The 13,120-nt window shown below is 45.9% G+C and overlaps 1 protein-coding gene and 1 pseudogene across 1 annotated transcript in view; both read left to right on the top strand.

The window, feature by feature from the left end:
- Positions 1-13,120, top strand: part of Hpse (heparanase) — a 40,033-nt gene that overhangs the window by 10,527 nt on the left and 16,386 nt on the right. Inside the window, exons 3-4 of the mRNA XM_032916734.1 lie at positions 1,422-1,547; positions 11,971-12,144. Coding sequence (XP_032772625.1) covers positions 1,422-1,547; positions 11,971-12,144 — 300 coding nt within the window. The remainder of the gene's footprint in view (positions 1-1,421; positions 1,548-11,970; positions 12,145-13,120) is intronic.
- On the top strand, positions 10,202-11,471 carry LOC116912610 (annotated as a pseudogene).

Here is a 13,120-nt window from a genome sequence, read left to right as displayed (position 1 = left end):
CTCTGGCATCCCTGCTGTCTTGTGATAAGGCCATGCAGGCTTCCTGGGAGGAGAGTTGGGGTGGCTCCAGAAGCTTGGATAGGGCCAGCCGTCAAGGCGGAACAGTCAGTAATTTGCCAAGTTGGGTCCTTTAGCTGTAAGAGGAAGTCACTACAAGGCAAAATAGCAGCTTTCTGTGTGTTTTTTATTTTTTTATGTGTATGTACACTTTGCCTGCATGTATGTATGTTCACCACGTGTGTACCTGGTGCCTGAGGAGTCAGAGAAGGGTTCGATACTCTGGAAGGGAGTTACAGACACTTGTGAGCCATTAAGAGATTTGAACCCAGTGGTGCTCTTAACTGCTGAGACATCTCTCCAACCTTTTCTGGTTTTCTGTTTGTTTGTTTGTTTGTTTGTTTGTTTGTGGTTTGTTTTATGAAAGGTACTACATTTTATTCCTGGACAAACCATACCCCCCAATTTAAACATGATCAAGTCTCCAGGTTAAAAATGTTGAACTCTGGGGCTGGAGAGATGGCTCAGCAGTTAAGAGCACTGACTGCTCTTCTGGGGCCTGAGTTCATTTCCCAGAAACCACATGGTGGCTCACAACCATCTGGAATGGGATCCGATGCCCTCTTCTGGTGTGTCTGAGGACAGCTACAGTGTACTCGTATACATAAAATAAATAAATTTAAAAAAAAAATACTGAGCTTCATCTGGTAGGATTGTTAGGTGACCACGATTCTATATAAAGCCTTGGTTTTCCCATTGTGTGGCTCCTTACAGACCCAGCCCCGTGTTCCTCCAGTGTCCTCTCTTGCAGTTGTGTCTGATTTCGCTCCCAGTTTTCCTCCGAATCCACTGAGGAACAGAACAGTTTTGCTTTTGTTTCTTGGCCAGGAATTGCTTGATTCTGAAAGTCTTGTGAAATTTCATGGAGAGAAGCTGGTCGGGTGTTCTCTTTTGTCTTTAAGACAGGGTCTGGCTACTTAGTCAGAGCTAGCCTCAGACTTATGCCAATCCTCCTGCCACCGCCCGTGGGGACACGCTGAGATGACAAGTGTGTTCCCCCATGGCCAGCTGCATATGAGAAATGAACTTTCGCTTTTGAGCTGAACTCTGACCTCCACATCCAAATCTCTGATCAGTTCAAGCTGGGGAGGGGATATCGGGGTTGAAACCGTGTCCAGTGCTCCATGTCAGTGGACACCCAGTGCTTCTTAGGTTGCTGCCCTTTGGTTGTTTTCTTGGTAGTCCTTAGTTAGCCAATAAATGTGGTCCGTGTAACAATATATGCTTCTCTGATCTTGTATTTAATAACCAGAAACGTAAGTACCGGTGATAGTGGCCACAGAACGGTTGACTAAATATCCAGGTTGGGTTTCAACCTTGTCACTGTGAAAATGGCGTCCCTGAGTTCTCTCTTCTTCCTCCAGATATTTGCGGGTCTGAGCGGGTCTCTGCTGACGTGTTGAGAAAACTCCAGATGGAGTGGCCCTTCCAGGAGCTGCTGCTGCTCCGAGAACAGTACCAAAGAGAATTCAAGAACAGCACCTACTCACGTAAGAGCTGCAGGGCCTGTAGGTGCTCGGAGGGGCTGCACTTGGATGCGATGCCCGCCACAGGATTGTATATTGCTACTCCGCCGTATTCAAACACTGTGGAGGGCTAATGAGAGTCTGGGGGGAATGGGTGAGGTGCCTGCCACACAAGCGTGAGGGTCCCCAGCGTTCACAGAAAAACTCTGGGTGGTTTTTCTGTGAGTTACTCCAGTGCTGGGACAGGTAGGTCCCCTCAGCGAGCTCTAGTTGATTCGTAAGTTTCAAATTCAAAAAACTAAGTGGGGGACTGGCACAGCTAAGAGCGCTGGCTACTCTTCAAGAGAACTGGAGGGACTCCCAACAACCTGTAACTCCAGTTCCCGGGAATCTGGAATCCTCTTTTGCCCTCGTGCACCAGAAGCCCACGGAGTGCACCTGTACACACAGAATAAGTCATTTTCTAAAAGTTATTTGCTGTAATTTGAATAACAGATGAGAGTAATCTTTAAAAAAAAAACTCAAGGGTTGGGGATTTAGCTCAGTGGTAGAGCGCTTGCCTAGGAAGCGCAAGGCCCTGGGTTCGGTCCCCAGCTCCAGAAAAAAAAAGAACCAAAAAAAAAAAAAAAAAAAAAAAAAAACTCAAAGTGGGTAAAAGACAGAAATACCCAATGTCAACCTCTGGCCTCCATACATGTGCAAACACACACATACCTGCACGCATGAACACACATGTGAACATACATGTACACATACAGAGTTGATGACATAGGCTGGCATGAAGCTCTATGGTAGAGCATGCTCTGAGCATGCATGAGACTCTGGCTTCAATAACCGGCATCGAGAAATCGAGAAGAATCTGTGGAAGACCCCACCCCAAGCCTAAAGCTCACACGGCTTCCCCTTGACTTCTGACTTTGGCAGCCCACCAGAGTAGGATTCAGAAACCAACTTCTTACGAAGTTTTTGATCCCTACGGACGTTCTCAGTGAAGAAGGAGACAAAGCTAAAATCCAGAAATGAGAAAAAACGTGAAACATTTGTCTTACTGTGTCTAGGTTACCTCATCCAGAATGATCCCTTCCAGTGACATCCATTTACCTACACATTTCATAATTTCACCTTTTTCTCCTTTTTCCAAGATACAGTTACTCTGTGTAGCCTTGGCTCTCCTGGAACTCATTCTGTAGACCAGGCTGGCCTTGAACTCAGAGATTCGACTGCCTCTGCTTCCCGAGTGCTGGGATTGAAGGTGTACAACACCACTGCCTGGCTCATAACTTCATTCTTTTAAAGATTTATTTATTCATTATATATAAGTGCACTGTAACTACCTTCAGACACACCAGAAGAGGGCATCAGATTCCATTACAGATGGTTGTGAGCCACCACGTGGGTGCTGGGAATTGAACTCAGGACCTCTGGAAAAGCAGTCAGTGCTCTTAACCACTGAGCCATCTCTCCAGCCCTCCTAACTTCATTTTTAACAGCCAAATAATTTCCCATTGTGTAAATGTAGCACATTTTTATTATACTCTTCAGTTGATTGACATCTGAGCTATTTCCTTTTCCTGGCTGTTGAGAGGAGAGCAGCAACGAATTTGACTGAACCGAATATCTATAGTAGGACATAGAGTTCTTCCAACAGAACCCCAAGAGCTGTATAGTTGGATCATGTGGTACTCCGGTTTCTATTCTGAAGCACTGCCCTACTCCTTTCACGATTGCTGTGCCCGATTGCAGTGTCATCCGCTGTGGGACTTATGTGTCCCCTTTCCTCATATCCTCACCAGCACTGATTGTCTTTTTTTTTTTTTTTTTTTTTTTTTGGCTTAACCATTCAGGGATTGTAGGACGGCATTGCCTTCCACGGCTTTAAAGCAAGTGAAGAGAGGCATTCATTCACTATGAAGTGTTCTCGTCCGAACCTTGATGTCGGATGACATTGCCTGGGTTCTGCTGAGATGGCAGTGTGGGCTGCCATGGCCTGATTCCTTTTGTTTGTTCATTCATGTGTTTTGAATCGGGGTCTCTTTGTGTAGTCCTGAACTGGCGCTGACTAGGTGGACGAGGCTGGCCTCGAAGTTAGAGAGATTCTCCTGCCTTTGCCGCCCAAGGGCTGAGACCAAAGGCATGCTCCACCATACCCACCAACCTTTAATGTTCTCGTCGAAATTGTTTTGAGGGACCACAAGCCACATCCAAAGAAGACAATGAATTTAATTGATAAGTATGTGTGCGTGTGTGTGCGTGTGTGCGTGTGTGCGTGTGTGCGTGTGCTGACTGTCCCATCCACTTATTATTTCCTGCCCCTCCTTTCTTGCCCTCCTATTCCCTAGGACACAAACACAGTGCAGTTTGGCTGAGTCATAGCTCACAGTGGCCTCTGATTACTCAAGCAGAAAAAAAACAAGAGTCAGATGCCTCTCATTCTAAGTCCAAAGCTAAACATCGAGGACGGCTTGCGAAAGCTGAGGTAGACAGAACACTCGACCTCTTCACCAAATAATTAGCCACGCTCTGACTGCAAGGGGAAAGTTGCTTAAGGAAACAAAGTTCTACTCCAGTGAGGACACGGTTGCCCGGAAAGCAAAACACCATTATCCATAAGGAGGGAGCTTTAGGGATCGGTATGGAAGATTAAACCACCACAGCCCCTTCGCCCAAAGCCTAATGTAGAGCAAACCCTAGCTCTCCTCAGTCTGTGAAGGGGAGAGAAGTGTGCTGCAGAAGAGGTCAAAGGGGCTCAGAGTACCTCAGGGTACCTCAGGGCAGAGCATGATGTAGCTGCTGCCAATTATCCAGAAGGTCTGGCTAAGATGTTTGGTGAGGAGAGCTGTGCTAACATCAGCATAGGCAAAGCAGCCTTATCCTAGATGATGCCATCCAGGACTTTCATAGCTGGGGAGAAGTCAAGACTGGCTTCAAACCCTCAGAGGGCAGCTGGCTTTCTTGAGGTAACAGACGACTCAGTGAGCAGTGGCTTCAACTTAAAGTCCCCAGCTGTATTATTCAGGTCTGCCATTGAGACCTACTGATGGGGGTGGGGGACGGGGGACGGGGATTGTTTTCAAAAACTTACTGCACACCAGGTCATCCAGAGCTCTTCTGGAGACGTTCCAGAGGCGAACACAGTCTTCATGCCTGTTCCACAAGCACCACGCTACGAACCGCTGGCGACACTCGTGATTTCATAGAAGCACGTGGAACACGAGTTGACTCGAGAGTTTGGACGGAGTTCATTCCGACCCTCAAGGAAGATTTGGGGGGATTCACAACATTCAGTGGAGGAAGTAACTGCAGACTGTAGCTGAAAATAGAAAGAAAAGGCGGCCTGTTTTCACTTTCACAGCAAGACTTGCCACAGCTGAGGAGTTACTGTTTAGCGATGAGCGAAGACAAGATTTCCTGAGATGGGATCGATTCCTAGGGGAGATGCTGTGAGCACAGAGAAGCCCCAGGGTCACACTTAGAATGTTACAGAGCTGACAAGAAACAGCGCAGGAGCCTAGCGTTTGGCTCGCTTTGCAGAAGCTGTGTCTCTAGGTGAGAGGCTGTCAAACGGCATCACGTGGCACTGAGAGCTCACCAGTTGCTAAGACAAACTTCATTCCTGTCTTAAGAAATTGCCTTAAATCTCTCGGCCTTCAATAATCACAACCCCTGTCCGGTAACAGCTGCCCAAATCAAGACCCTCTGTGGCCAGTCAAATGTCACAAGGAGGTGCAATGATTAGTTATAGCAGTAAAGGTTTTTGAAAGATCAGTTTGTTTTGTTTTGTTCTTAGAGACACTGTAGCCCTGGCTGTTCTGGAACACACACACACACACTCTCTCTCTCTCTCTCTCTCTCTCTCTCTCTCTCTCTCTCTCTCTCTCTCTGTAGACCAGGTTGATTCACAGATTTGCCTGAATTTGCCTCCCAAGTGCCAGGATTAAAAGTGTGCACCACCACTGCCCAGCAGATCTATTTATTTTGTGCAGATTGGTGTTTTGCCTGCATGTATGTCTGTACGAGGGGGTCAAATCCAATGGAACTGGAGTTAGAGACAGATCTGAGCTGCTATGTAGGTGCTGGGAATTGAACCCTGGTCCTCTGGAAGAACAGTCATTGCCCTTAACCACTGAGTGATCTCTCCAGTCCCCCCTATCCTTTTAAATTAAGGTGTGTGTGTGTGTGTGTGTGTGTGTGTGTGTGTGTGTGTGTGTGTGTGTGTGTGTGTGTGGTAATACTACTGCATTCTAAATAGACTGTGGTACAGTATAAATATAACTGTCGGTCATGACAGACTTCATTATGATTTCACGTTTTATTGCAATGGTCTGAAACCAAACCGCTCCTAGCCATGTTTATCTGGTACAGAGACTAATTTGCTGCATACCATCTGGATTCCAGTATATCAGACCAATGTTTATTACATGCTATGTATTTTTATATATAAAGGACATGAAAACGTGATAGGTAAGAAACCCAAAATGAGCCAGGCTGGGGCGGCTCACACCTCTAATCCCAGCACTTGGGAGGCAGAGGATCTCTGAATTGCAGGCCAGCATTGTCTACAGAGCAAGTTCCAAGGCAGCCAGGGCTACACGGAGAAACCCTGTCTTGAAAAACAAAAACAAAAACAAAACAAAACAAAACAAAAGAGAAAGAAGAAACCAAAGGTGAATTATATGCTGATGAGTAATACAGTTCCCTAAACTCTGGCGTTATTTATTTATATATTTCTGCATTACATAAAATGTTATTCTGCTTGCATGTGCACACAATATGCATGCAGTACCTACAGAGGCCAGAAGAGGGCATCGGGTGCCCCGGAACCGGAATTAGAGACAGGTATGAGGTGCTTTCTGGGAGCTGGGACTAGAGCCTGGGTCCTCTGAAAAAGCAGCCATTGTTCTTAAATGCTGAGCCATCTCTCCAGCTCTAACTCTGGCCTTCTTAAGTGGAGTCAAGCTACCCAGACATGTTGGTAAGCCTAACTTATTGAGTTAAATTTGGCATGAAGCAGGGCCGTCTCTGATCCCTCTACGGGAATGACAGAAAGTGCTAGAAATCCACAGTGTAAGGTCTTACTTGTAAGAGATCATTGTGTAGGTTAAGTGAGGAGGCTGACCACATGGTATTAGGTAATAAATGATTTCCATTTCCATGGCTTGGTACCGTCGAGACACTGTGTTGGTGATGCTAAAATGTACACAAATAAAATAGAATGAAATAGAACAGGACAGGACAGGACAGGACAGGACAGGACAGGACAGGACAGGACAGGACAGAACAGGCGTCCTAGAAAATATAGGTAAGTTTCCCGGTGCAGGTCCTGTCAGACCTGCTTACGACTCTCAGCCTTCCTAATGCTGCGACCCATTAATACAGTTGCTCATGCTCTGGTGGACCCTAACCGTAAAATTACTTTTGTTGCTCCTTCATAAGTAAGTTTACTATTGTTATGAATCGTAATGTAAATACCTATGTTTCCTGATGGTCTTAGGTGACCCCTGTGAAAGGGTCGGTGGACCGCAAGGGGGTGGAAACCCACAGGCTTAAGTAGAGGACGTAAAAACAAACAAAAAAGCGTTTGCCTTGAGGGCCTGTTTGGGCAGAAAGAAGGAAGGAGCTGCCTTGTTAGGCTGGTCAGATTTGATGAGCTAGCCTCAGCTTCCTTTTCCTACCTTTCTCCTCTCTGCCTCTGTCCCCCTCAAGTGCAGCCCTATGCCGAATGTCTGTCTGCTGATCTATGTTGTAACTGGGAGGAAAGGTTGGTTCTATTTCTTTAATGTGTCACCTGGTTTATATTCATCCCAAAGATCTCTCTGCTTTCTCATTGTGTGTGTGTGCGTGCATGCATGCATGTGTGTGTGTGTGTGTGTGTGTGTGTCTGTGTCTGTGTCTGTGTCCTGTGTGTGTGCACGTGTGCCTGTGTGTGATGTGTGTGTGTCTGGGTGTGTGTCTGTGTGTGATGTGTGTGTGTGTCTGTGTGTGTGTGATGTGTGTGTGTCTGTGTGTGTGTCTGTGTGTGTGTCTGTGTGTGTGTGTCTATATCTATGCCATGTGTGCATGTGTGTGTGTGTCTGTGTGTCTGTGTCATGTGTATGTGCATATGTGTGTGTGCCTGTGTGTCTGTGTGTGTGTCTGTGTGTGTCTGCGTGTCTGTGTGTGTGGTGTGTCTGTGTATGTGTCTGTATGTGTGTGCCTCTGTGTGTGTGTGTGTGTGTGTGTGTGTGTGTGTGCACGTGTGTGTGTATCGTGTGTGAAGGGCAGAGGACAACTGGTGGACGTTGGTTATCTAATTCCACAATATGGATCCTATCGAACCAAACCTTTACTTACTGTGCCACATCACTGGACTCTTATTTTTACTTTTAAGAATATATTTGAACTCAGAAGTATAGTACCTTGGTCCTAGGAGATATTAGTGTTTATCATGTTGTCAGGAGATGTACTGTTAGGAGAAAGACCAACTCCACAGTTATCTAACTAAAGTAAGCTTTATTTAATCCTGGTCAGGTTGGTGGAGACTTTGTAGCCCAGGTTAGCCCCAAACTCTTGATTCTTCTGCCTTAGGCTTCTAAGTCCTAGGACCCCAGTTTATGCCACTGAGCATGTCTCTCGGCCTTGCTCTTTAGAGTAGATGTGTCTGGTTCTCCTTTGGGGCAGTAAATCCACAGCTGTGCCCTGAAGGGTAAACACCCTGTTCCTGCTCTCATCCGTAATTGGCAGGGATGAACCGGTGACTCGGGTTGACAATCCCTGACCCACTTCCCATGTCAGCCTTGCAATAGGCAAGCGATCGTGGGCGTGGCTGCGGCAGCTGAGCTGGTTTGCAGTGGGCTCTGTCGCTAAGTGTAGGTCCCTGGACTTGATCTTTGGGTCTGCATGGATTACGAATGACTGCTGAGGAAGAACCGACACAATCCCAGCATGGAGGCAGGCAAGCACTTGTGCTGTGTAGACCTCACAGCAAAGTGAGTGTGGGGGTTCGGGGTGAGCTCCAGGCTGTCCCAGATGAAGGCTTTAGCACTCAGTGGAATGTTAGGTGGTTTCTCAAATCCCAGTGCATGTCACTCCTTGCTGGCTGGCCACTGTGCTGTGACAGTAGGTGACAGCAGATATCTCGACACCTAAGTGTTGTAGTAAATATTATTGTGGGAGTTTTTACCGCACTTAGACCATATACTTCCCAAGTAAAAGACACAAAACCTAATAAATCTTAAAGCATTAGAGCAGGGCGGATCTCAACCCTCTGTGCCATTTTGTCTACTCCCTGTCAGTAACCTCTGGATATCACTTACCATGTTCCCCCTAGGCCACTCCTACTCGAACAGACCTGCCCTCATTGTCACGTGCTTAGGGTCTACCTACCCCATGGTGACTTCTTCCTTCTTCCTCTTTCCTCCTCCTGGTCTCTGCCCAGGACCCCATAGCCCTGGAACCTTTGCTCCGCCCCCTCTCCTGCTCAGCCCAGGATGCAGGCATCTTTATTAACCAATCAGGGATAACTTGGGGCCCAGGTTTACACAACAAAAGGCTGCTATATGTGAGGATCTCCTCATCTTGGAGCAACCAGATCTTCGGGTCCAGTACATAGCATTTGAATACATATCAGCACCAGACCAACCCTTACACCTAAGGCTGCCCGGACTCTGCGTTGAGTCTGAGACTGCATTGCTGTGATTACAAAGGGGATTCAGGCCAAAGACTTAGAAGCCAAAGAAAGCAAAGGAGAAAGTGTGGACGTTTATCAGATGGAGGGAGGGGTGTGTGTGTGTGTGTGTGTGTGTGTGTGTGTGTGTGTGTGTGTGTGTGTTTAAACTAGAAGGGTTCTTTGAATTTCTGCTGAATAAATGATTTGAGAATTTATATGAAAACCATAGAGACTTATTACATGTATGAGACTCAGTTCAAAGAGCACATTTAAAATCGTGTTGTTGAGGACGAAGAGATACCTCTGTGGCTGCTCTTCCAGAGGACCTGGGCTCAATCCCTAGCACCACACGGCAGTTCACAACATCTGTAACTCCAGTACCAGGAAATCCGATGTCCTTTTCTGGCCTCTGAAGTTCTACATACACATGGAGGAACACAGACATACATGCAGGTATGTGGAGGAACACAGACGTGCATACATACATGTGGAGGTATACAGACATGCATACATACATGTGGAGGAACACAGACATGCATACATACATGTGGAGGTATACAGACATGCATACATACATGTGGAGGTATACAGACATGCATACATACACGTGGAGGAACACAGACATGCATACATACACGTGGAGATACACAGACATGCATACATACATGTGGAGGAACACATGCATGCATACATACATGTGGAGGAACACAGACATGCATACATACACTTGGAGGAACACAGACATGCATGCAGGCATGTGTGAGTGGTCATCCATACACATAAGATAAAAATGAAAGTGTGAAAACCTAAAATTGTGTGGTCGACACTCTCAAATCCTAAGTAGAAAGCTACAGTCGCCAAGGCTTAGGAGATGGAGGCAGAAGGATGAGAAGTGAAAGGCCAAAATGTAGAGGTGCAGTTTGAGTTTGAGCCCCTGTGGCCATGAAAGGCCAAAATGTAGAGGTGCAGTAGAGTCTGAGCCCGTGTCCTGCATGAGGCACTTGTGTCCCACCTTCCAGTTCCTGCGGTGAAGATGTCCCACCCATCCCCAGAAGCCAAGCCTTCCAGTTCCAAGAACCTGAGAGTCCTCTTTGCGTGGACATTGGCAGGGAGCGGGTTGGACGAATTATTTTAGAATTGTTTGTAGATATTGTTCCTAAAACTGCAGAAAATTTTCGTGCACTGCGTACAGGAGAAAAAGGCACTGGACCCACAACAGGAAACCTCTCCATTTTAAAGGATTCCGTTTCCACTGAACTATTAAGAAATTCATGATTCAGGCTGGAGCCTTCTCAAATCGGAATGGGACAGGTGGAGAAAGTATTTATGGTGAAAAACTTGAAGATGAGAATTTTCATTATAAGCAGGACAGGGAGGGTTTGCTGAGCATGGCAAATGCAGGCCCCAATACAAATGGTTCTCAGTTCGTCATCACAACAGGTCCAACTCCTCATGTGGATGGGAAACGTGTGGTATTTGGTCAAGTAATAAAAGGGCTAGGTGTGGCAAGGATGCTTGAAAATGGAGAAGTGAATGGTGAAGAATCTGCCAAATTCTGTTATTGCAGAATGTGGAGAATTGAAGGAAAGGGATGACTGGGAAATATTCCCCAAAGATGGCTCTGGTGTCAGTCATCCAGACTTCCCCGAGGATGCAGATATAGACTTAGAAGATGTAGATAAAATTTTATTAATATCTAAAGACTTAAATAATTGGAAATACTTTTTTCAAGTCTCAGAACTGGGAGATGGCCATTAAAAAATATGCGAAGGTTTTAAGGTACGTGAATATTGAAAGGCTGTTATCGAGAAAGCAGAGCTGTCCAGACTGCGGCCTATAGCCTTAAGTTGTAGGTTCTGGTGACTATTATTTATCAAAGGCTAGTATGAGGTCCTGTCCCTTATGGTTTGTGTTGTAGCAGAAAATGAGAGAACAGGAGATCCTGGAAGACCTCAGCCTGGGAAGGACTATGGAGACCTAAAAGAAGTGGCCTGGCTGAGTTCTAGTTCTCAGTCAGGGACCAGGCGCACGGGTGCTTGTCAATTGAAGATGTCAAATTGGCAGAGGGTAATTGACAGTTGCTTGGAGGGTCTTGAAGTGGACCCTTCAAATACTAAAGCACAGTACGGAAAGCACAAGGATGCAGGATTAACAGAATATGATCAAGCATTGGCTAATCTTAAGGAAGTGCATGAGATAGCCCAGGAGATAAAGCCATTCCAGCAGAATTGCTTAAAGTCAAATAAATGATAAAGGCACAGAAAGATAAAGAGAAGGCAGTGTATGCAAAGATGTTTGCTTAATAAAGATTAAAGTTTCCTTAACTATTGTATGTTACATTGATTGTATAAAGGACAATGTGACAATGTATATTGTATACTATACAATGTATATACAATGTATATTACTGTCTACATGATTCCTGATGTGTCCCTTGATCTTTGTCATTGTTTACATAACAGTGATGACATAGGTTCCTTCTTAATCAAATGTTATGAATTACCAAAGGAAAAAAACAGTGAAAGGCCATCCTCGTCTGGACAGTGGGTCTGAGGCCTGAATGGAATCCTCAGCTTCCCACACATTAGCCAACTACGCTACCATCCGAGCTCCAACCCCAGCTCAGGCTTTCCTTTGCTTTATGCTTGTCCAGTTGTGTCACCGCCTGGGCATAGCAACAGTCATTTATTAGGAATAGGGTTCCTTCGACTGAACAATATAAAGAAAACTCGTGAAGAGCAAGCTGGGAGGAAGTCTTCACTGCGGCATCAACGTCACTAAACGCCACCATTTGTCTTTTAGGAAGCTCGGTGGACATGCTCTACAGTTTTGCTAAGTGCTCGAGGTTAGACCTGATCTTTGGTCTAAATGCGTTACTAAGAACCCCAGACTTGCGGTGGAACAGCTCCAACGCCCAGCTTCTCCTCAACTACTGCTCTTCCAAAGGTTATAACATCTCCTGGGAACTGGGCAACGGTATGTATCCGGGAACATTTCATTCATAAATGCATTTTCTGTTTTTATATTCCATCAGTCCCCACCTTATTTTTTGAGGCAGTTTTTTGCTGTTGTTTTTTGTTTGTTTGTTTATTTGTTTGTTTGGCTACTGAGCCCTGGGATTTCTGTCTGTCCCTCCCAGCCGTTGCTGGGTTACAGGCACACTACTACACCAAGCATTTCATGTGGGTCCTAGGAATATGAACTAAGGCCTTCTTGCTTTCTACAACAAGCACTTTGTTAACTGCTACCCTAAATGCTGGTGGTGTTGGTTATGTGTCTGTCTGTCTGTCTGCCTTTTCTTTCTTCCTTTCTTTTTTCAAATGTGCATCATCATCATCACATCATCATCATCGTCGTCATATATGTGATATATGTGATAGGGGAAGGTCGCATGCCATAGAAGACCCATGAATAGGTCAGAGGACAGTTTCTCGAGGTTGGTTCTGTCCTTCCGGCTCTGTGTGTTCTCTGAAATGCTTCACCAGCCAGACTATCTCATTGGCACACCTTCATGTAGTCACGAGATGAGAAAACATACAGGAGCCATCGCTCCAGGCTTCCTCCCACATTCCCATAAGCACTGCAGTCCTTTAAACCTCTCGTGCTTAGCACCCTGGACTTGTTTGAACGGTGAGGTTGGCAGTTTGATTTTCCCCCTCCCTTGCATTTGTTTTTCAGTCTGTCACGCAATCTCCACATGAGAAATGAGAAATGTCCCCGTAGGCTGGGGTATACGCAGACTGGGTCTTTTACTGGAAGAAGGGTTGGGGGAGGTAGTGTGGCCTTGCTAGCTAGAGGAAGTGTTTACTGTGAGCTGGATTTGAGGGTTTATAGCATCATCTCTCTCTCTCTCTCTCTCTCTCTCTCTCTCTCTCTCTCTCTCTCTCTCTCTCTCTCTCTGTCTCAGCTTCCTGAGTTGGTCACTATAAAACATACCCTCTAAAACAATAAG

Source organism: Rattus rattus, chromosome 11 (assembly GCF_011064425.1).
Source record: "Rattus rattus isolate New Zealand chromosome 11, Rrattus_CSIRO_v1, whole genome shotgun sequence".
In the NCBI taxonomy this organism is placed as follows: Eukaryota; Metazoa; Chordata; class Mammalia; order Rodentia; family Muridae; genus Rattus; species Rattus rattus.
This window is presented reverse-complemented; position numbering and strand designations above follow the sequence as displayed.